At 49.5% G+C, this 25,295-nt stretch overlaps 1 protein-coding gene across 6 annotated transcripts in view; it reads left to right on the top strand.

Annotated features, from left to right (window-relative positions):
- Positions 1–25,295, top strand: part of LOC124179787 (protein trachealess) — a 174,474-nt gene that overhangs the window by 143,608 nt on the left and 5,571 nt on the right. For all 6 annotated transcript variants that reach the window (XM_046564528.1, XM_046564525.1, XM_046564524.1 and 3 more), the window contains 9 exons: positions 7,407–7,645; positions 18,024–18,100; positions 18,363–18,452; positions 20,133–20,325; positions 21,417–21,538; positions 22,091–22,284; positions 22,768–22,874; positions 23,670–23,817; positions 24,354–24,478. In XM_046564528.1, the coding sequence (XP_046420484.1) occupies positions 7,407–7,645; positions 18,024–18,100; positions 18,363–18,452; positions 20,133–20,325; positions 21,417–21,538; positions 22,091–22,284; positions 22,768–22,874; positions 23,670–23,817; positions 24,354–24,478 (1,295 nt within the window). The remainder of the gene's footprint in view (positions 1–7,406; positions 7,646–18,023; positions 18,101–18,362; positions 18,453–20,132; positions 20,326–21,416; positions 21,539–22,090; positions 22,285–22,767; positions 22,875–23,669; positions 23,818–24,353; positions 24,479–25,295) is intronic.

Below are 25,295 nucleotides of genomic sequence, written 5' to 3'. Positions count from 1 at the left end.
CGCCCTGCCGCCGTTCCGGTTCCCCCTATAAAAACGCGAATGACCATACCGGCCTGTCCCAGGAGAGTCCTGTCACAGCTCGAGCCGCTGATGGGTCATGGCTATACGGTCATGCTGGGTGGGCTAACGCCAAGTGAAGGGTGGTTCGGGGACGAGACGAGGCATAGGTATACACGGGGTGGTGAGACCTCGACGAAACGAGGACGTCACGGTGCGGCAGTAAACCCCTACGCGATCAGAGGACCGCTGACGGGGCATCCCGGGGAGCCGTCAACACCTCTGAAGGGGGGTGAAAAAGGGGCGGGGGGTGTCTCTGCGAGGATCCGCTCTCGTCTTCGCCACCTACTCTCATCCGTTTCCCTTTTATCACCCCCTGCTTTTACCAGCCATGAGCATTGAACATTGCTTATCGCCGCGTGGAACTTGCGGTTACGAATCTGCTGATCTTCGATGCTAAGCAAGCTTGCGGGGCGCGACAGTTTTGTAAGCTAGCCCGAATCTGATTTCGAGCGCGTTGCGCCAACCGATCGTTCGTTACTTGGCGTTTATAATTGTGAACCTGTAAGGAGTTCCACTTTCGGGTACGATGGTTGGTTTTTTCTGTTACAATTATGCTACCGATTTCTGATGGTCTTGATCTCCGTCTTTCCGTTTAACGAACCTGTTTTACGTACCAACTTGACCATTTTTTTTTTATTTTGCGATATACTTTTTCGGACTACTGTATAGTTACGAAGATGTGTTTTTAATGGAGACACATCGTTTTCACAGTTGAACCGAAGAATTTGTGGAATTTGAATGTTCGTAATGATTTTGACTCGAATAAATAATTTTTAAAAATGGTTCACACCTTTGTGTAATGAATCCTAATAAATCTCTGTAATCTATCTGTGATTTCCGATCGCAGTTCGACCGTGTATGACGTAAAATAATAGCTTTGTTAATTTACAATAACTGATTACGAGAAGGCGAAAATTTTTTCGATGCTTGAACGTTTCTTGATTTTGTGTGAAAAAAAAAAATTTGTTTTCTCCTGTTTCTTTTTCCCCAACGAACATAGTGCGAAGTGGTTGTGGATAGCTTGCGACAAATCCAAGAAACAATATATAAAAAGTAAATGCGGTCTACAGTTCTTATTGAAGCGGAACGGAGTAAATCTCTGTAATAACAATGAAAACAAGCGGGAGTACCAGGTATGAATAAGGTTATACGAACCACTTTGCAAAGCATTCGAGCAGTATTCGAAGCTAAATGACATACGTTTCTAAACTCTTTATCCGCCATACCTGACAATGAGTACGCACAACTTTGAGCCAGTGTCTGTTATGTAATCTATGAAAACTTATTTACGTCATCCGGCCGTTATAGGATACGACCCTCGTCGGCGACGCGAACAATTCATTACAGGGATGATTGAGAGATTGTTTTCAACTTGAGCTAAGAATTGTTTCCTGGTTCGATATAATCTCGCGTACGATTGGTTATCCATCCGCATTCTGTTATACGTCGTTACGTCTAGCTAAGCTGAAGTGTTACAGCGCTTCGGGATACGTGCTTCGCGTAAGATCAGTGACCGCTGACTTCTCCAAGTTGGGTGAGAGCGCGTCAGCGTCGATAGGTGAGAAAGAGGGAGGCGTTACGGCCTCACGTCCCCGGAAGTCGGGACGCGAGAATGTCCGGAAACGAGCTGCGGGACGTGCGCCCCGCGTCTCCCGCCCCCCACGCGCGTATCGCGACCCCGCCAACGTCGAACGGGCCCAGAAGGGAAGAGGAAGACGCGGCCCCGGGCGGGAAGCGGGAAGCGGGAAGCGGGACTCGCGTTTTCCGGGGGCGGTGCAAGCTCCGCGCGGCGGATGAGGATCGGACGGTCACCAAAAGTTCTCAGGCCCGAGTCGGGCCGCTGCAGGCGGCGGAACATCGGGAGGCCCGGCACGTATACTTTGAGCCGCGTCCCTTATCTCGGCGTCATCGAGAGAGCGTCTCTCCTCTCTCCTCCCTCCGTCCCTCTCGTCGTATCGCCAGCTAGGTATTGTGTGCGCCTACCCATACGCCTCTGCCTTTTATGTGCCTGCCTTTATGCGCGCGCTTCGGTCACTCGCGTGTGATTTACCGTCGACGGATGCGTCCGGGTGGTTTATGGCTCCTCCTCGTTCCTCGAGAGAAAGAGAGGAGAGATAGAGAGAGCGAGCTTTAAACATCGGTGCACTGCAAGGTGTGACGCGCCGATGCAGCGTCGAGGCCTCCGGAAATAAGCTTCTCTTTGTCCAAATCCTATAAAATAAAGGGAGAAAAAACGCGGGATATTGCGAAAGGCGGCGGCCCTCGTCGATAACCGAGTGCCAAGGGCCGAGAGAAAATTATGTCGAAACTGGAGCCGTAACATTAGGAGCTTTGTACGGTAGCGCCGGGCTACGGCCCCCACGGGACCGGCTCCGGCACTCGGTCCTCCGCACGTCTCTCCTTCATATCGACTTACGCGCACGGGTCCGAGAGCCCAGAAAAACGAACGGACGGCATTCCCCCAGGTGATCGGGGTGGTGTGCAGACGGGCGGCGGTGGCGGCGAGGTCGAGCTTCAGCGACCGCCGCCGCCGAAGCCGGAGAGAAGTCTTAATTAAATTAGTCCGAGCGGCGATGGTGCGCATTACAATTTTCCATCCCGTCTCCATCGGAGGAAAAACGGGGGCTGAGGATCGTGTACCTCGTGAAGGGCGGAAGGTTGGAAGGGAGGAAACGGCGGAGAGTGCAGATCAAAAGTTTACCGATAATTTACATTATAATTACACTGCGACGAAAATTCTTTTTTTCAGTTTTTTTTTTTTTTTCATGCGAAAACATGAGTACCTTTTACTGAGAATTATATAAGATGTTATAAGGTGTAGCGATGACTTTCCTCCGGAAGTTGGTCCGAGTTGTACTGTATGTGACTCGACGACGATCGAAAAAAAAACAAAAAAACGTCCGAAAAGGAGAAGAAAACAAAGATGAGAGAAAGTAAAACAAAACGAAGGCAAGGAAAAAGAAAAAAGGTGCCCGGCGCGAAGAAAGGGGGATGGATTTTGTTCGCTTGCTTTGGGATCGGGAACGGGGCTGACGGTAATCTCGTCATAGTCGGCTACTGAATTATTGATGCTTGGCACTCAACGCCCTCGTTTGTCCGTGGCGTTACCAGCACACGGCCAACGACGGCCGCCTCCGCCTCCACCTCCTCCACTCCTCCCCCCCTCCCCTTGTACCACCTTATACAACACGCGAACGGTATCCCAAAGCCAGAGATGCGGCCGGTCCGCGCCCGGCGGAACGGAAATACGGAGGTATGCGGAGGGGGCGATACGCGTATGTGAAAAGGAAGCGGGACCACCTCTCCGGCTGATCCCGAGGGACCCTCGAGCCGCCGCCCAATTTCAACCAATTTTACCGAAAGTTCGGCTTAATTTTATTTTCACGCGTCTGGAGCTGTGCCTACACACGATGTAGGAGCTACGCCGGCCGGTTGGCCGTTTCTCAGATCCCAGGGGATGAGACCCCTGGAACAAGAGGAACGCTCGAGGAAAAGAAGGAGCGAAGGACGAACAGCCTTTTCGCTTTTATCTTTGCGCAATCAGCACCGGAAGGTCCGAGCTCTAATCATACCCCGGGACGCCGGTCTTCGGCTTCGCCCCCTCGAACCCGCGGCGCAATTGCACCGCCGCTTCACGTCGATGATTTCGCACTACGGAGGGGGATTTAGGGAAACGTGGAGTGCAACCGCGTAAAAAGAAAAAAAAAGAAAGGAAAGAAAAAAAAAAAAAAAAAATAAGCGCGAGCGACGTATAAATAAATAGAAATGCACCGCGCCGAGCTTTTCATCCCTTATATAGCCGTTTCTTCCCTCTCTCTCTCTTTTCCACCGCGGTATACGTGCGGCACATGTGCGCCCGATCAGAACCGGCCAGCTCGGCTCCGATAACCCGATTAAGGGTCGGCTTTATCCTGCAGGCGCGGCTTTTTAGTATCAACGATTTTCACAGATTTTCACAGCCTACGAGGGGGCGCGCGCTGCGCAATTCCCAAGGGTGCTTTTCAATCAGCTACTAACCCGCGCCGTGTGCAGGGGCACCTAGGAATTCACGTCGAAACAACCGTTCCCAGCGATATAATAGCCACTCGTGCAGGTGGCGGGCGCGTACGTCGTACGGATAAATTCCGCTCAGGTTCCGAGGTCTAAGAATCGGTCGTCCGCAGGCGCAGAGTTCACTCGAAACGATCGTGCACGACTTTTTCACACCGTTCCTCTTACACCGTCTTTTGTGCGGGTATAATACGAACACTTAATTGTTTCGACGCACGCCGGTTGCGGGCCTGCATCTGCATACCATCCCTTCCATCTCGTAGTCCCGGGAAATTGGCGTGAAGTAAAAGTTTGCCCGGCAATTGTGCAAAGGCGTGCAAATACCCGGTGGGTGACTCGTGCGTGACCCGGGGCCGTTGTGAGATACGGTAAAACGGTGTAACAACCGCCGTTTCACGGTTGTAAGTAACGCTTAAAAATATAGAACGAAAGGAGGCTGTTCGGCGGCTTCTACTTGCGCGATGAACTCGATTAAACTCGAGTCTAATTGCCTCTCGGTGAGCTGAGCTGAGCTACTGCAGCCGGAGGTGAGGACCCGAAGCCCGGTTATTTATCCTTAGAATGGCCTGCAATTATCTCCGGAGATCTCAATTTACGGAAATGAAAAGACCCACCGCCGATGCCGGATCCCGTCAAAGTTTACGGCTCACGGCCCTGCAGGATCCCTACGTCCAACCCTTCCGCGCCCCTTTTTCCCCAACTTCTTTCCCCTTCGAGGACAGCTCTCTCCCTCTCCCTCTCTCTCTCTCTCTTTCTTTCTCTCTCACTCGAAAGCGAAAGCAGCTAGCGTCTGCTGAATCCTTGAAGGGTAAGTAGCGCCGATGATTACCCCGCTGGGACAGTGCGGGACACGAGATTCGCGTTACCAGACGTTTATGCCCCACGAAGAACCCGCGTTGCCACTCAGCCCCGTGTGATTCTTCCGCTGCACCAGATCTTCTTCTTCCAGTTCTAATCCCGTGTTCGAGGTTTTACGACGCTTCGCGTCACTTTTCGCCGGTTGAATCGTTGACGGTGTCTCGTCGCGGGATATTCAGAGCAACTAACCCGGTGTCGCTTTACAGTCGTTAAGCTTCGTAATAGCGGACCAATAAAAAGACCATCTTCTTGTTTTTAACCCCTTCGGCTTAAACGGCGCGTTTAATTGTACTACCTCATTTTTTCCAGCGCTAAGAAGAAACCGCCCCCTGGTGGGTCATTCCACTGCGACGTGCCCTTTCTCCTTGAGGAGGATCATCGTATTTCGCGCAACTCCTGAATCCGCGATCGTTCTCAAATGCTAATAGCTGTAGAAGCGATACCGCGAGTCCAAAGAATTCGAACCAAGGATTCAAAGATATCGTCGCGACGATCGATCATCTCGAGCCTATTTTTCTGGTACTCATGCAGTGCTCGTGCAGTGAGTCGGTATAAGCCATCTACAGAGAAGCGTGTCGTGCGGGAATTGGAAAGTTTTTTCTCCGTCTGTGCGGCGGCAGCGCGTTGTTCATTGTCAGTCGAAAGCGTCCATTCTTCTACAACGCGTACCACGACATTCGTGGCTCTATTTAATGGAAGCAAATTTGACGGTCGCACCGTATCAATAGATCTTCAAGGTACCATCGCGTATCCGGTGAAATTTAAACCATTCGAAAACGTCCGCGCGCCACGGACGTCACAGTACATCTAACACGAGTAGGTACTTCGTTATACGCGTTCGAACTTTCTCGAATCTAATCTGCACACTACGTACCGCGTCGCAGCGGAAACGCGGGTTATACGCTGGCGGGAACTACAAAATGAGCTCTACAAAACGTCCAACGGATGTCCGAGTTCTTCGTTAGCGGATCAGTTTAAGTACTGCTATGCAGGCTTTTAATCAGTAGCCTGGGTTACCCGCTAGTCGGCAACCCTGTTCAAACGCAAGACTGGAACTCGAAGTAGTTCCGTAGACCCGCAGCCCTGCAAGGGCGTGGTCGATGCAACCGGGTTCGCGGCTCGATAATGTCCGAATGCTCCCGTGTTCGGCGATAAGGATTGGCACCCCGACCGCGGTATAATGCATGCGAATTTACTCGAGGTTAACCGCGGATGGCCTCCATAACACCGTGGAACACAACGCCCACGCAGATTTACGGCGTGACGCCCGCTATCAAACCTTCGGACACGCCCGCCACGCCTCGAACCACCGGACAATGTGTTTATGCAGATTACATCTGCTGACCTGCGCACAGTCATTTTACACGCCACATCGACGCTCCAGCGAACTCAATGAAATCAAACGGTAGCAGCGCAGACTAGATTGTTGAAATTTTTAGAGAAATTTTCTCCCGTCTCCTCCCTCTTTCCAATTGAATTCAGAGAATAATAAGCATACGCAGGCTCTGCAGTCTTGACGGTCGATGATTCTCCGTTTCTTCTTGTGGTTCTGCAGGATAGGAATTCTGCTGGGTATGGTGTAACGATGTTACCAAACAATTTGTGGCGATCAGCAAAATTCTGCCGTATACGATACGTGTATCTCATAATATAGCCGCATCTCTACCGCAATGTGTAGTTGTTACATGAACGCAGGTGCGGCTGACGGGGAAAAAAACTTTACACCGAGGTCGTGATGCTCCATTATAGAATTAGAGTCAAACGCTTAAACACTGTTCGGGGAATACAAATTCTATGGGACACACGGCAGAATACAATACAGACGTACGGTTTAACTTCGGAATTAATATCCAATCCTGAATGATTCGTAATTACATATTTTAGACATAATTATACAATCTGCAGCTACAGTGTCTACATATATATACAAAAAGGTTTTATACATACCACGAAACACAAAAACTCGTATAATTTTGTACACGAAGAGGTGTCTGTGCCCAGAGGTTCGGACAATAGTAATTTGTATAGCAATTATGTAATTAGCAATTGACATTGTCATTCAACATTGTCAATAACGAGCTCATAGTATGATTAAGTGTCGAAGCATGCCCAACATATGGACGAAAAATTTTCAGACTATGGGTTTCGATTCAACTGTAACGAAAATGATTTTTGAACTGCTGGTGTAAATTGTTTCATATTATCTGAGATCCACGAAGCAGCATCAATCTCTTATAATAATCAGAACTGCAACAGAATTCTACGTTCTAAAATATTTCCAAATATTGTACTATTTTTTGATTAATGTTGTTCGATGATTGGAATGATTGCTCAGTGAAATCCAGATGGTGGGTACGATTCATTGTACGTGTAGACGTTTGTGACGGATGTATGAAAGTTTCAACAAGCCTAACAATCGTGCTTTCTCGATTCTGCAGCATCCTCGAGCTTCGGAAAGAGAAGAGCAGAGACGCGGCGAGGTCGCGGCGAGGAAAGGAAAACCACGAGTTCTACGAGTTGGCAAAAATGCTCCCGCTCCCGGCGGCCATCACCTCCCAGCTAGACAAGGCGTCGATCATCAGACTCACAATCTCCTACCTCAAACTCCGAGATTTCTCGGGGCACGGGGACCCTCCATGGAGCCGAGATGGTCCAGCGCCTAACAAGTCCATCAAAGGTAAGGATAAACTCAATTCGAAACGCGGGCCTTCCGCCTTGTACCGCATAAAACCCGGGAAAATTTCCACTCCCGCGTGAAAGTGACATCATGTAGGTATGTGCCTGCCGCGAGCGGTCCGCATGGAATTTGAAGCGAACCCCCCAGCAGTCGGAGCGGTGCAGAGCAGATCCGTAACAGAATTAGGCCGGGACAAGGGATGAGCGAGCGGTTGAGTGGCGGCCGCAATGATGGAATGGAATAGAAGGATTCCCTTGATTGTCCCCGTCCCCCATGTCCGACTGTCTGCCCGTCAAATCAAACGACTAGGTCTTCTTTTCCGCTCTGTGTTCAGTGCGAGCTGAGTACAGCCTTTATTTTTCTCTTCCTCTCTTATCCTGTTTTTCTCTACCCCGGAACGGGGGCGGAGGCACTAAACTAAACCGAGTTATCCCAGCTCCAGCAGTCGCGGAATCGAACGTTATTTATTGTTCGTGTAGTCAGCTCACGGGTCTTGTATTATAGGTAGAGATCTTGCCCTCGCGGAGGGCAATTGGCCAGAATTAAGGAACCCTTTCAGCCGTCGAATACATTCAGGCTCTGCCTTAACCGTATCCGGTCTGCAATCATCTTCCTGCACCAGCGCAGCCGGCGTGGTTCGAAAGAGAGAAATAGAGAGCGCGACCCGGGACGGGGGCGGGGACGATGAAAAAGTCTATAGGTAGTTCGATTTTACACGCGATTAATGACGCGAGGCTGGGTTCAATTTATCACCTCGGCTAAGATCGGTGTAGGAAGTCCAGCCTTTCGAACCGTTTGATAGACTCAATTATTTTTTTACCACCACGAATTCAATCCTGTTCCGATCACCGACGCAGCCTTGCGGGTGCACCTGAAGGAATTGACTCGAGGCAAACTATAAGTGTATTACTCGCTTTGTTTTACAGCGCATGAAACAACGCAACCGAAGAGTCACCGGGAATGTCGATCGATCGATTTCAATAATTTATCCATCGAAAAGAATTCGATGCTAATGAAATCCGTGACATTTCATAATGGGGGACGACGCTTGAGCGACGACAGGCACCTACTATTGTTCCACTCTTAAGTCGCTGACGATGCGCAATATAAGTAATTTGCTTTCGACGAAGCCGCACTCACCGAGTGCATATTATAATTTCACGCATATTGCTCACTTTCAATGTAACGCTCGTTTCTTGGCATTTGACAACTGCGGCGACGCGCGTGACTTTGACAACTCTCCGTTTTCGGTCCACTGATTTCGTTCACAGGATCTTTCGAACTCTCGCATCTGCCAGTGATGCAGGCTGATGGATCGCCACCCGGGGTTCGCGGAGGGGTTGTCCCAGGGATCTGCGCGATGTCACCGACACGATTAGACACAACCTTCAACCTACGGAGGAAAACAAACACAGAATCGCGCGGGCGACCTAACTCTGTTAACCGCGATCCACGACGTCAAAAACTGCGTCCCGCCAAACCTGATGCGCTTATCGCCAGACACGTGCCGATCACAAGACGGACCGATCGAGAGCCGTTATACTCGATCGGCAATTCTGGCTCCGGTTTGTATGGGCTCCCATCTTTGGAATCGAATCACTCGACTTAGTCTCCGTGTAATCGTATTAACTTGGCAGACAGTCAATCGCGGAGAAATTGACGGGCGTCACGCGTCTCTCGTGCGAGATGCAATGTCGCTGCTGCGTCGACGATGCAGACATTGACTCGTGCTGGTTGGTCTGATTAAAGCGACTATAAGCGATGAGCTCGACGGCGGCGCGTCGCTTCGCGCTTTCTTATCATTTCTACAAAACCATTATCTTATGGTTTTGGCACAGGATGTGACGAACCTTCATTGCAGACTTCACCCGCGCCACACTTACACCTACATTTCGATATGGAGTCTGGTTTATGGCAGTCAAGCTTACCCGGTGACAGCCATATACGTTAACCCGATCGTTCCATGTGGCGGGAGACAATAGGATTATATGTTTGTGAACCATATTACTGACATCTAATTTAGGAAGCCGCATGACTAATAGAGCTCTAAAGCGATAGCCGCAACTTGTGCCTCCTACCTTGATGGGACGGTGAATCGGTAATGCATCCACTCTTCACGATCGCGAGTATATCGGAACATGAATGAGTTCATGGGTATTCATGGAATGCTTAATCACGCGAATCAACTTTTTGAACGTCAGGACGCGTTAAGATCCCAATAGTTTGTGGCTAACTTCAAATTACACCCACGCAATTTAAATTCAGTGACTAAGCCAGTAAATAAAAATCGGTCGAATCCCGTAGTTAGAGATATTAATTATAAGTAATATTCGTAAAGCAAGGAGTTCCTTTCCAATGGAATCATTCTGCTCTGACAAAATTATCTGATCCTTATGTACCAGAAAACTGGGGGAAGCTTTTTGTTTAAAAAAAATAAATTTGTATACGTATTTTGTAAAGAATTTTCTCGTGGGAAAACCGATGTTTCTTATAAATACGAAATCTTGTTCTTCATTTAGTAAATTTAATGTAATGATACTTGTTTCGTGATATCATCAAAATATTAAAGTACCCTCTGGTAGATTCAACTAAACTGTTGCATACTGCAGTTTACTAAGTCTTTTCGGTGGATAAAGATAAGTCAAATTTGCAAAATCACGACAGCTACCGATTGACTACCGCAAACAAATTATAACATGCAGCATCGTGAATCTATTAAATGCTTTGTCGAAGTGGCAAAATGCTCTCTGCGAAGTGTCAAAAATCCTTTTTCACAGGAGAAATAAAGCGAGCATTTATCAGGAGGGACTCCAGACGTCTGTCTAGTGAAGTCAGCAGAACGAAATCATTCCTGGTCTAATACCATACAATCAGCTGGTCAATTCGGAGTGCGGAAGTAATGTACTAAATCTTAGGCAAAATTCATTGAATATAAATAAGAATTGGACGGTGAAACGCGTACAGCCGTGAAGATTCTCAGAGTTTAACACCATGCACGTCTGCGGGGAATTCGATTCCTTGGGTTTTATGCGTATGCTAATTCTTCACGATGCTCGATTGATTCCGAATTGAATCCCGTGTATTTTCTTCCCAGGAGTTCTAGCCAGCCGGCTATCAGCCCACAGTCGGATAGTTGTATAAAATAGAATTCCCCGGCATGAACACACGTCTTTTGGAATTCTCGCAGTTACTCTAGGACCCTCGCACCCCGGAGAAGTCGAGTTCGTGGCGCCGTGAACATCGCTGAAATAGATAGATTCCGTCCCTTGATACTGTATGTATATACGTATACATACACCTATATACGTGAGTTGTACATGAGCATACATACGAACAGAGCCACACATACCCAGCAATATATACTGACGTAACACAGCGCCTGGACCGGGTAAGAGATTCATAGATACATAGTAATCGAGTATTGTTGCGGACAATCGGCCGACGCGATCGGTCTTCTTCATTTTCTAGCTTCATTTAACAGAAATTGGGTGCGTCACCGTGACGGGCAATTCGGCGAACGAGCATGTGACCCAGGACCTAGGAAATATTTTTCATTAATAGAGATGTCAACCTTGCGAGTAAGCGAATTCGAATTCCTGCGGCTCTCGGCTGCTGTTCCCACATTTTTTGCTTCGGCTCCGAGTACTTTTTTGCTACTTTTCGCGCGCTCGAAAGCAAAGCATGATGAGCCGCAATTTCCTTCCCTAGGTGAAGGGGGAATCCCTCGTATTTGCGGAGAGTTTTGAGGGGCGTGGCGGTCCGAATGCTTCGCATGATTCTATAATGTGGGATGCGTGTGTGGGCACAACTGCCGTACGTGTAGTCGGGGCCCAACGCCCACCTCCGAACATCGGCGAGAACCCACATGTAAATCTAATCACAGCATCCCCTGCGAGCCCTTGTACAGCGGTTCGCCTCCGCGCCACCGCCCCCATGTAACTAAACTAACGAAATCGAGTTAGACGCCTCCAGCCACAACTCGACGTCGAACTAAATCTACTGCATATCTTCTACCCTCGTAGACGCCGCTCCTCAAACCGGATTTCCAAACTTAACGACGCAAATTGGGTTTCAAATTCCGAAATACGTCGCTCTCCAAATTTCCACCGAGGTGTATTTAAGTATAGCTGTTTTTATTTCACCGAGGTCGGGTATAAGTTGTTACGAGTTCACGCGTGTCTCGTATTTTGTTCGTACCACACATTATACCGAGGGTTTAACAGATAAGGTTTGAAATTCAATTGTAGACAACGCAGTCCAACGGTTCGCGTGATTTCTTTGGATGATTCGAAGTGTATTTTAATATAATCTGTAACCCTCTACAGCTTCATCTTCCGAATCGATATATCGATTGAGCAAAAAAGTGATCGCGGTTTGCGAGACAGGTCCGAAACATGGCGTGCACACATTAAGCCAGCTCGCATGTATGCCGGAAGGTCTGGAGTGGCCGAGGCATGAACCTAATTGCGGTGCAATTTATATACCACAAGCTTGTTTCCATTAGCACCGGTTCTTACGTTAACTTTCTTGCCTCCCGAAGGACGGAACAAGTGACGGACTGCTCTTGCGTGCGTGACGATTGATCAGGAGCAAATTTCTTGCGGCGATTTTAAGATCGGTTGAGATTCACTTGACCACTGCCGAGGGGCCCGTGCCGCAAGGTGATGTTCGGGACCGCGTTATGCCATTACAAGCGCTCTCGGCCGCAGCAGCAATTTGTGAGCGAGCCACGAGGTGTACAATATCCGCGGTTTGCAGACGGAAACGTGACGGCACGCGTCTATATCTCCTTCGCCTTCGCAGACGTGAACGGACTCCCATTTTCCTCGTGTCCCAGCTAATCCACCGATTGCCACTGCACGTACGGTCTTTCGATATGGGAAATTCGACGGCGTCTGCAGTGGAACCTGGTGCAGAACCATGCACAGGGGAAGACACGGGGACGGACGAGAGTAAAGCGGAGCTAGTCACCGGGGACCAGAAAACCTCGAAGGGAGTTTAAACCAGTGTTTAACGTAGTTGGAGGCTAGTTAGTGGCGAGGGGTTCTCGGCGAGACCGAGGGTTGAAGCAGCGGTACTCAGCCGGTGACGAATTCGACACAATCGCGACGGTTTCATCGAGATTCATCGGAGCTTTGCCGTGCTGCTTATGAGCTTGCAACGGAAGCGAAACGCGAATTTGAAGACTTTTTTCGCACCGCCAAATAGCAAGATTTTATGACAAATCATGGATGAAATTATTCGTGGTAAAACATCTCGCTGGTTGAGAGACACTGTCACCCCTCAGCGCCTCACCGGCCTAATGAAATACTGGGATTAACTAAACACACCTGACTAATTAAGCAGCGCTTAACTAGATCAGCGTCACCAATACCCTAATCAACGCCTCGTTAGCGTCATCCTATTTGCTCGCACGAATGTATACCATGCGGTGATTTTAAATCGAGGCTCTTCTGCTGGCACAACGAACGGGCGGCTTGAGGCTCGTTCTTATACATTCCGTTCCACGAAATTTTTCGTGAAATATCACCGTCTCCAAATCTCGCGTAGGTATTATAAAGTTCATGGATGGTTGGATTCCGTCTCGCGGATTTCTAAGCGATTGCGCGACAACTGCACGGTCTCGGTTCTTTTCAACGGGGTGATAAAAAAAGACTTGAAAAAAAAATAAATGCAGAAAAAATTTTCGAGGACAGCAATTACGGATGAGAAAAAGCAAGTGACCTCTCCGAATTGGAACGGAGTCTCATTTTCTTTGGGGCCACGCGACGTGCGTACCTCGGTCAGATTTTGCAACGATTGCTGCGACACGGCGCTGGTACGGAGCAGCTGATGTATTCGGAAGGCATTCCTCAGGCAACCGGAACGCAAGCGAGAACTGGACATTAGGACTCTCTAGGTGTCGTCCGATTATACGGGATGTATACAAAATATGTGTGACTCGGCGCTAAAGTGGCGTAACAGGGTTTTAATTTCGCCTTTGGCGGTAGAGAAGGTGCGTCTGTATTAATACGCACACGTACACGCCTCGTGTCGCTACCGGAGTTTATACCGGCTCATTGTGAGGTCCGCTTGGCCGTGCGTTGGACACAGGTACGGAGGAATTCGAGGTGGCTCGGTTCTCCAAATGCCAAGTGCTGTCCACATGCGGAAAAGACGACGGTAGGTAGGTATATAGTTACTGCCGAGGAAGTATCGAGCGCTACCATTCACCGTCTTTCCAATTAACCACGGCTATTATATCCGCCCTCGCACGTATATACGAGGCGCTGTTCACCAAACCAGGGTCGGCGAGATCGCACAATGAACGAAAGGCGAGTATTCAGATGAGTAGGTACCCATAAATAGGCGAAGCCTTGACACGAGTACAAGCACTGGAAGCCTGCCGAAGACGCGACACTCGATGCAAATTCGAGTGTTGCGCGCAATAGATTCACACGCGCGTGTCTTACCTGCGATTAATGCGCCGAATGATGTTCGGCCGAATATAGGTGAGTCATAGATTCTTGGAAGGGTCCTCTGATCATCCGAGTGAAGTCAGCGTCCCGATAAGCTGCAGTGACCGGGTGAATTTGTTCGCGCTCCGCGCGAATGTAGACACACTTAATATAACAGCGGGGTGAAAACCCTGCACGAGTTGTTGCACGCGACCTTATGCTCCTGATCGCGGGAGGCTGAATGCAGGAACTTATTAATTCCTATGATCGAGAAACGCGCGGGCACAATGCGCGGTAATCATAGCTTCTGGGCTGTCGGACCTCCCCCGTGTCCCGAAGGATGGTTGTTGGGAGCATAACGCGTGAAATGTGCTAATACGCGCGGCAATAACGGGACGCGGAATCATCATCCCCGGGAAAAATACCCGGGTCATATTCTTCCGTCCGTCTGCGTCAATCCGTCGGATCGAACGACCCGCTTTGAGTGAAATATTATTGGACGTCCCCGCGGGGCAGCTTCTCGCTCCTACATACATATATACATATATATATATGTATGTATATATATATATATATATATATCCGTTCTGCCGATATGAAGATTAATCGGCCAGGATCATAAAGCCCCGCGTACGGCTGTAGGTGGCGGCTCACACCGAATCTTCTTCGAGCCCCCGATCCCGCCTCGCGGGGCATCACCGCCTCCCTGCTCTGAATAAAAATGCTCCCGCAGGAGGGGATCGCGCCGACGGATTTTCTCGGAGACCGCGATCACCGCGTTTCGCTCTTTTGACACACCGCCGTTTCCCCGCGCTTTCGCAACCCCGTCGACTTTACACTGGTTTACATTGATGGCCCATCAAACCGGCACTCGAACCACCCTCGACGCGCCGACGAGTAGACGCAGGGCATATGTGCTATCGCCTGGATGGTACTCGAAGGGATGCTTAACTGCCTGAAAGTGGCCCGTTTAAACCGTACTTTTCAACCCCCGACACGCACGCTCGCTTACCGGTTCGCACGCAGTTGCTAACAGCGGCAGACTTGTCGCCTCTTCGTGCCCAAACCCTTTCCATTAAATTTCAATTTGTCACTGCCCACTTTTTGCCTCGAGGATACGGCGCAGCCTGCAAATGGGAAATGGCTTGCACTCGTTCTTACGAACGCTGCAAGAGCACAATGACGACACCGTTTCAAACTTGTGTTTGCAATGATCAAACTGTACTTCAGTCCAATTTCAGAACCACTCCAATCAATGGATATCAAAGAACATGTGCTAGTGTGAAATTTCAAGCCCCCCTACAAAGTACGGAATCGTAAATTTCACACGTGGTTAGATTTACATACGCGATAAAGGAATGCCCGTGTGTACAAGTATCAACTTCTCGGCAGAACCGCTTAGTCGAAGAAGAAGAAGTCTCGGTTTGGAAAGAGAAATGTCTTGGGGCTGCACAAACTGTGCCATATGTTGCGCGAGGAGATAAATAACTGTAAAACATTCGGTCGTATTTCGCGGCTCCTTGCCGGGAGGATCAATTCGCGGGAGGCTGGCGGAAAGAGGAGCCGAGGAGGGTCTTGGGCCCATAAATCCCCCAGGAGCGGTATCCCGGCGCAAGGCTGCAATATGTGTGACGTCACGATCCGACCCCCCTGCCACCGTTGTAGCGTCTAGGTGGTTGCAGCATATGAAGAATATAATGTAATATCACACCCTCCCTCGGGACTGGGATTTAATGAAAAGTAGCCGAATTTGTTGTCTCTCCGCCTGTGCAGCCGGTCTGCTTTCTACACTTGCGGGGAAAATTGCGACCGGCCGTGAAATGGAGGTGGTTAGTCGGACTTGGCGTATATAGATATGACATTACGTGACCGGCGATTATTACCGTCCTGTTATAGAACAGGCAGTAGCGAGGCACCAGCTTACTCAACTTTTAACACCGCGCGGATTCAGCTAGCCGTGTGCTCTTCGCCTACCCTGCCAATTCTATTCATGCACATCGCGTCCGAGTTTACGCAGATTTTCGTCCGAGATTAACATCATTTCGGGCAATTCTCCAGCGTATTCGCTGAAACAATTACACGTGAATGTTTAATACCGACGATATGGCGAAAATTCCTTCCTAAGTAACCCGAAACCATCGCACAACTGTCAACGTTTAAGACACGAAAGTATAATTTCGCTACGTGATGCGAGAAGGGAATCTTGTCAGTTGCAGAATTTATGAACTACGTCAGATCGTTAACTTTGACCGGTGTAGTACGTATAAGTATAAGCCTGTGAGGTATGGGGTGAGGTCATATTTTTTCTGGACGGAAAAGTAGGTTCCCTAGGATTATGTCAGTGCTTCATTTTGACAAAGTGCGGTATTAGGAACCGTGCCGTATTTTTTCTATACATGGACATGTAAAGAATATCGTCGGTATTTGGGCCTTGGAGACATTTTAATGTACCATTGGTGCAGCGACGAGAAAGCAAATCGCTAAATGTTGCATCTGCGAGACTTTCCCCACCAACTGTACCGCTCTGCTTCTTTAGACTAGTTTGTCGAGTCGATTTGCACTGACAATGAGGAGTTATACAAGAATATCTACTAATGATTGTGTATAATAAACATCGTGAAAACGTATAAGACCTGCATTTTTGCTCGTATAATTTCCGGAGATTATTGAAACAGTGCTTTTAACTCCCTCGTCTCAAGCTGTATTTTATTGGGTGCATCGGTACCCTAATCCAGGGTCTCAGCTGGCGCTGTAAGAAAGGCAACTATGTCGGTCGGTCAACGGTATTTTTCTATTTTCCCAATATAAATATCGCTGAGTTATGGTACGAAGAAGGCACATAAAACACGCCTTACGTATTTATCAAAATATTGTGATAGCTGGTCGCGAGGGAGAGGCGCAGACCGAGACGAAAGACGCTAAGGGAGAATTTATTGCCGTTGCCGGGGAAAACTAACAGTAAAGTACCGGCTGGCCGAGAAAATACCCGAAGAGGAGCAAACGACTCAGGTCGTGCCTCGTGACCTGCGCGGGTCACGGGGGTCAACCGTTGTTATCATTCTGTCGGAAATTGGGTTAACAACGATAGTCGGATGGTTTCATTGGTGGTGTTCAAAATTGATTCCTGATCTTCCAAAATACAAAACGAGGCTATTCAACAAATTATACTTGACGTGAGAAAGGAAAATGATTAGGTACATTTCAGGTCAGTATTTGCATAATATATGATATATTGGAAGCGAGCCAATCTTCTTTATCTTCGATGGTTCTTACAACGATCTCGCACGTGGTTTCAACGTTACATCTCGGATGACCTCCAAAAAGTTTGCGGTATCGTTCACTGGTCAAGGGGTGGTCTCGATACAACGGCAGAAATAGGTATGTGCACAGCATACCTAGATGGTATAAGGAATAAGCGTATACGATGGGATTATAGTCGGATTAGCCCTTGTCCGGCAGAAACATCGAGACGAATAAACTTGTTGACCGAGCATGGAAAGCCGGGGGTCAGCGCGTGGCGAAGTCGGTTGTGCGGTGAGTTGGGGGGACTTTGCGGATATCCGAGGTGCAGGAGACCTCATCCCGGTGGACTTACCAGATTAAGCAATGCCCGGGCGAGTTTGATCGAGTCTCTAAGTCTTTCATTAAGGGTACCGGCGCGGGGGCGAAACGGCATTATTATTACGGAGCGAAGAACTGCGTCTTGTTTACCAAGCGAGGGTGGAGTTTGGGGCTTGGTCCGCCGAAGGAGCTGAAGGGGTTTCCGAATATGTCGGGTCAAGCGGTGATTCATGCTCCTTAGTGAGAATGAGATTCACGGAAAAGCATACATCGTTCGTCGTCCGTGTATGTGAGAACATTCGCATGCACCACGCTGACTTAGTTTCACGATTCATCAATCACTCATACCTTATACGACCGTTTGGTATGTCTGGTTACAGGTGCCAACCGGGTGAGGTCACCTGCAACACTGGCAATGGACATGTTCGAGCAGCATCAGGGTACACACATCCTTCAGGTGAGTTATTTATTATATTTATACTGTTCTCGCCGACGGTAAGGAGTTTCATTTTTTGAGTATACAACTTTTTCGAAACGTTGCACCGGTCGAAACTCCGTTCTTAGACATACTTGAGATACCTCAGTGACACTGCCATCGGAGCGGAAAAGGAAAAAAAACTCGCCGGCTCTGAACGTATTACCGCAGCCCATACGTATAAGCTCTGTCCAACAAAAAGTAGCAACTGAATTTATTCGGTTTATTGTATTTCTTGTTTCAGTCGCTCGACGGATTCGCAATGGCGGTCGCAGCTGATGGAAGGTTTCTGTACATCTCGGAGACAGTCTCCATCTACCTCGGACTTTCCCAGGTGAGTTTCACTGCGTGTCATCCGAACCATCTGAGGCGGCGAATCCACCCACCAACACCCGCAGTGGGAGTTCGGGAGGGATGGGTGTGAAAGGCGCATAACGGAGTACGTGCCACCCCCGGTAGCACATACGAGGGGTTGAAGAGGGTGGGGTAGGGGGTTGAGGGAGAAACGCCAGAGAGAGGTACACGTATATGTAGTTCGGAGGAGAGGAAGAGGAGGTTGTGTTAGTCGGCGGCCATACTGGTTGCCTGGCTGGCTGGCTGGCTGGCTTGGCTGGTTGGCACCGGAGGAAGAGAGGCCAGAGCGAGCCTTGGGGCGGGGAGGAGGGACGGGAGTGTCAGGGGGAGGAGGGGGGTTGGTCGCATGCCGCTCACGTAGCCTCTGCACAGCGGCGTGTTCGCCATTCCTAATGCCTCGAAGGGTGTGGAAGGGGGATGAGGGGAGCGGGGTGGTTCGGTGTAGGGGGGCGGAAGGGCGGGAGGGAGGGAGGGAGGAAAGGGGGGTCGGTCGGGGCACTGGCTCCGTTCCTCGCGGCCCGCGGGGCAATCAATAGGGTGTTTCGGAGATTCTGGAAACTGCCAACGTCGCGGCCGCAAACATGGCTGCTGCCCCCCTGTGCAGATGCACAGGACCCCTAACCCACGGCTACTGTTATCCTGCGCGGCTACGCAGGTCCCGGGGTCTGGGGAATCAAGAATAAACGAACACCACGTACCTACAAGGTGTTAACGTGACCCGACCCCCGACCCCCCCCCCCCCCCCCCCCCCTCTTGATCAGCAGACGCCCCAACGTCGATGACCCCTCCTCACACCTGCCTGATACCGGTGACCTTCGGAAAGGCTTTCGATTGAACATCACGAGTGACCCCGTTAAACTTGGTGCTGCTGAAGCCACTCGAAAGTGACGCAATTAACGCAATTAACGCAAACTGCAGCTGGTCGCAGAGTTTTCAATTCAACGTAACCGAAACGTGGCTCGAAAGCCACGTGATTTGTGCGGGTGATTTTGCACGAGTGCCGCGTCTCGGTACCGTAGCCCGAATTTTGTTCACCAAGATTACTGTGAACCGGAGTCTGGAAGGTCGAGGTCCGTTCAACGTCGAGAAGAGTTGAATTTCACGCCTGGCTTCATAGGCACGTTTATCTTACATCCTTGATCCGGATTGAGTCCTGGTCTTCGGTGGGTCACCAAGCCCGCCAGAAGCCCGACTCTCACGCGGCCATGATGGTATAGCCGACAGGCGCGTGACCGGTGGAAACCGCGCGTGCACGCGTCACCGTCGACGGCGTGCTCCAGGAATACGATATCAAGTGACACGTAGCCAGCCGAGTCGCGTCTGTACAATCGCGTATGGTTTCTCTTACGGTGGAGGGCCGCGCCCCCCTGACCCCTCGCCTTCCACCTCGAGGGCTCATGTACTCGATCGGCGGATAAAAATAGTTGCATGCAGCGATGATTCGATCACCGCTTCGCGGCACTTATCATGGGTGTGATTTCCGCGGAAAGCTCCGTCGCACGCAAGCTACGCGACGCATGCCAGACGCGGATGGCGACGCTTGACTTACTCGTGACGTAACGTCAGCCATTGTCATGCACCGGTTGCGGTCACTCCGACCGCAGCTTTTACATTTATGGGTATACTCGTGGCGAATTGACTCGATATTTGATTCTTGCAGGTGGAGATGACTGGGTCCTCGGTGTTCGACTACGTCCATCAGCAAGACCATTCCGAGGTCGCCGAACAGCTCGGCTTGGGCCTCGCGTCATCCTCGAGTTCCTCGGGCCCACATTCCTCCAGCTCTGGTCTCGCCTCTCCGAGTAGCGCTGCATCCGAAGAGCACGGTTCTTCGTCGACAGCCAATCCTGACGGTAGTTATAAACTCCACCATATTCTCTTTCACATGACTCGAAAAAGATTCAGGATTTTTCGACTGGTCAGGCTCGCACTAGAAATCAAAAGTATCGGGGAAAATTGAAATAGCGAAAAGCATTATAGTGCGACGCGTTGCTGATGTCACGTGAGTAGAGCCATATAATGTTGCGACCAGCAAAAATGATTATTAGTAGAAAAGTAGTTCAGGTCTACCGTGCTGGTGTCATTATATTGAGAGAGTGTATTTGCCAAGGTAAAAAAAAAATGAGAAATAATAACAGGAATAGCATTTGGAAATATTTGTCAAAAATAATTTATTTTCTGTAGAATTAAATAATTTACGACAATATTAGCAGAGAAGAAATTTATCACCGTACACCCGCGAATTTTGAATTTAGAATTTTGAATTTGGCAAGGTCGAGAGTGTTCCCCCTGTCCTTAGGCTCTGTTCGCCGACCTTGACGGCTTTCAGTAGCGGTGGTGGAGGCAAGGCGTTAGTGAGACGGTGAGTTTTGGGCACGTTCGCACTTAAGCGCGTTGCGGAGCGAGCGTGTACCAGTGGAGTGGACGTGTAACCTGGAATCCGTGACCAGACCGACGTGGGGCGAAGGGTGGTCGTCTAAATCGGGTCCCGGGGCGAACGGCTAGGCGATGACGCGGCCGGTGGACGTGCCCTCGGCGAAGCCACGTGGTGGCGCGCTCGGCCGGCGAAGAGGGTTGCACGTCTTATCGCCCCCCGCGTTCACGGTCGCGGGGGCGAAGTTGTGGCCCGGACGGGTGACGCATACGTATATGCAGCAACGGCGCCGCCGCCCCGGCCGATTGTTATTCCGCGTCTTCAGCGCGGCCGCACGTACCCACCCGCGCCTGTTAGTGCGGCGTGACCGCCGCCTCCACCACCGCCAGGCGTCCTGGGTCGTACGGTTCGGCTCCACACGGAAGAAGTGGGTACACGTTGAACGCTTTGTACTACCCAGATGCGAGGGACGGGGTTGAATGACGAGGACGTTGCAGTTGCGCCACGAGCTGGGACTTTCGCCCCAACCGATCAACTCTTGGCAATTTACTATCACCTTTATACTTTCAGTATCCTCTGTGATGTCATTGACGGCCAGCGGTCTCTACAAGGGTTATGACCGGGCATTCTGCGTGCGGATGAAATCCACGCTGACGAAAAGGGGATGCCATTTCAAGTCCTCTGGGTACAGGGTGAGTGTTATTTGTCTCTTGAGAAAGTTGGAACGTTGTCTTTATCATAGATCCTCTCGAAGTTGCACCGCCGTAGCAGCCCGTGTCGTTAACGTTTCGGGCAAACTAAGACATTTCAATAATTCTTTTGCGTGGAAATCTTGAAAAGCTTATATACACCGGCGAACAAGACCGCGCTTCCTTTCTGATACACACTACCAGAAGCTGGAGGTATAATTGCCGCAATTGGAAGATTGTCCGGAGGAACCGCGGCTTCCCGCAGTAACGACTCTTGTTAACCAGAAGTTATAACTGTGAGGATTCTTGCGGAACACGTGCGCGCTACTATCTGGCCAAGACCCCGCTGAGCTCCGTCTAAATGAAGATATGGTTGACCAGATACGTGGACGTGCTCCACCACCGTTGTCTAATAACCCGTTAAAATCACACCGCACCGACGGATCTCGCTCAACGCTGATATAAACAAACACGACCGTGCAAGACAACGCGGAAAATAGAGAGTGCGCGAAGAGAACTGTCCGGTATCTATGTTTTTCTCTTTCATTGGTACAGGTGGTGTTGCTGCTGTGCAGACTCAGGCCTCAGTACACTTTCAGCCACTCCAGGAAGTCGGCACCACCGCTGATGGGCATGGTAGGTCTCGCCATCGCCCTACCACCTCCCAGTGTCCACGAGATTCGACTTGAGACTGACATGTTCGTCACTCGCATCAACTTTGACTTCCGGATAGCCCACTGCGAACCAAAGTGAGTGCGTTGTTTCGTTTACCTTTTGCAACTCGCGGTCAAGCTACACGCTAAGGTTCAACGAATTTTTACGATCACTCACATTCGTAACTCTAGTTTGATAGTATTTTGACGAGGAACAAGGATAATCTAAACGGCTAAGGGCTGATTTCTAGATCTTAACGATCATCGAATGCCACGAAATCAATTCAAATAGTACCAATCTGAAACCTGTGCCAAAACCAACGGTATCAAAAACTGGTCGTTCAATGTGCTCCATTTTCGAGTATACTTCCGTTTTCACTGTTCCAAGAAAAATTATTTCGCGACATTCTCTTTTTTACATACCGACTGTGTCTTATACTAACAAATTCTGCCGTCTCATAGTGATCTGAATGAAAAAAGTCAGTTAAGATGTTGCACCAAAGGTGCAGGATAGTTAAAAAGTATGTTCGTCAGAAGATTCCGTACATCCATTGAGACAATGCTAAAACGATGTTACAGGGTATCAGAACTCCTGGACTATTCGGCGGACGAGTTAACGGGAAAGAATTTGTACGCCTTGTGCCACGGAGAAGACGCGAATCGTCTTCGAAAGTCACACGTCGACCGTAAGTATACGGGAATCGGTGTCCCCCCCCGTTTTGTCGCAACTGCAACTGTTTCCGCGGATAGGAGTCGTCGGAGAACAAGACCACGACTCGAGTCTCACAGCTCGCACCCCCCCTAAACGATATGCTTTCACCGGCGTGGTCGTATATTCCGAAATATTTGATATTGTAAACGTTTTTGTCGTAAAGCCAAGAGCCGCGCGCGCTTCCCGCATTGAGTAGTCACGTGCCGTGCTCCTGCCTGCCTCTCCTCGCGGCTCGCAGACCCGCCTGTAACCAGCCAGGATTAGGTAGTTGGTATGCAGGGGGTGCGACGCGCCGGATGCGGCATCTCCAGCGAGTTGTTACTACCCGCCCGCCCTTCGCCCTCCGCCCTTCCAACTCGACTGACAGTCCCCCGACCACCCCCGACTCTCTCCCCTCACCCTTCATCTCTCATCCGAGCTGCGCGTCCGCCTGGCTTACCGAAAGTTTATCGACTCCTCAAATGCCCTTACTCACCTAACACCACTTTCCCCCACACCTCGTATACTTGCCAGGCCCTGTGCCTCCTATCTGCAGGTGCGCGGAGGGAAACTCGAGCGCACAAAAGTGATACGATATCGCACAGTGCCCGGTTGCTAAACTGGGTCAAAACTCGTTCGGCTGCGTTTTAACTTTTCCAACTCTTCAATTTCCCAAGACCCTGATATAATACTGCAAGCTGGTGGTTTGAAAAATTAGGTCTGATTCTCTTGTAGACATTTTTATACAACGTGTTATTTTTTTTTTTTGTTACTTCTCTCCTGTTCGCAGTTATTCACAAAGGGCAGGTCCTCACTCACTATTATCGGTTAATGAACAAAAGTGGAGGCTATACGTGGCTACAGACGTGCGCTACCGTGGTGTGCAACTCGAAGAACGCCGAGGAGCAGAACATCATTTGCGTGAACTACGTGATCAGGTGCGTGTTATTATATAGGCATTTGTACTTTTAGCAAACTTATTGAAACCCCTCTCAGCGATGGAGATGAATATGAATACCGGTATACAACACGTGTCAGAATATAACAGTGCGCAATTATACGCGCGAAAAAATATAAGAAATAAAGAAAAAGACAGAGGGAGTACGAGAAAGAGAGAGAGAGGGAATGAGAGAGAAAAGGTTAGAAAAAGTTTTCTCACCGGCTTATGCATAATGCATTCTGGCCCGACAAATATAATGGAGCCGCAACCCCGAACCCACGAGGCGAATTCTACACTCCCAATCAATTATCATCCTGGTATTTCCGATGGCCAGTTTTAACCTGCACCAATTACAACTGTAGAGGGTATATCGTGCACGATTAACGGTTATTCGCGAGGTGAATTTTGATATAATTCCGCCTTCGATGCTCTCGGATTTCGCCCTTAGTATTCTTGACACCTTTTAAAATGTGTTCACTTGTATGTGTACATTGTGTACGCGGCACTTCATGAGACTTTATTCTCTACTCGCAGTGGTCGAGAGTACGAAAACCTCATCATGGATTGCTGCCAGCTGGAGGATGGCGTAACTGGCGTGAAGAGGGAAGATGCTGCCGGAAATGACCCTGAGAACGGTTCACCCGACGCTGACAGAGGAGGTGAGTGAACAAAGAAAGTATGCCGAGGATGACGACAACCCGCGGCATGATTTTACACGCTTGAACACGTTGTTGCAAAAAGGGAGACCAGCCAACGAGTCCTTGCGCTGTAGCAGTTTCCAGTTAATCGTGAATAGTGAATTCACTCTGCATGTGAGGCCGCCGTCCACAATGCGACGAATTACAGCAACTGCAGATTTCGAGCTTATCGAAAACGTTGTCAGAACAAGGAGCACTGCAACTTGTCTCAGAAGCAGGAATCAATTTTAGGCTCTTAGGACATGTAGAAACTTTTGCAGTACGTTTCGGTAGCGGTAAGATGATCTGTCTTTGCCGCTGGAATGATAACCACCTACGCATTCGTTTACCACGGGTAATAGGTCTCCGTATTCAGTTACCGTGCGAACTGTATACAGTACATACTTACAATTAGAAATACTTAACATACAGCGAGTCTTAGAGCTTGTACTCGCCGCGTGTGTTCGTCACGGTTTAAGGTCCATGAGTACACGTTGCATTGTGGACAAGTCGAAACTCTGATGTAAAGTTGGCAGAGGAGAGTCACGAGTCATTCACAGAAGAATGAATCTTCCTCGCCCCGTCACAGATATCATCATTAGAAAACCGGACTGCGCGCCACTCGTGCTCTAAGGAGCCGATCTTAGCCCAGTTTTTTCAAACGATCTTCCGAAGCGTTCGATTCTTTTAAAGCGATAAGTACACGTCGCGATCACGTGAGGCACTCGATGCTGCGGTGGGTGAAATGAATCGTGGCTCCGTGCGATCGGTAAAAATTCCGTGTTAGACACCGGGCTGT

The sequence above is a fragment of the Neodiprion fabricii genome, chromosome 4 (genome assembly GCF_021155785.1).
Source record: "Neodiprion fabricii isolate iyNeoFabr1 chromosome 4, iyNeoFabr1.1, whole genome shotgun sequence".
Lineage (NCBI taxonomy): Eukaryota > Metazoa > Arthropoda > Insecta > Hymenoptera > Diprionidae > Neodiprion > Neodiprion fabricii.
Note: the sequence above shows the minus strand (reverse complement) of the source record. Positions and strands in the feature narration are given on the sequence as shown.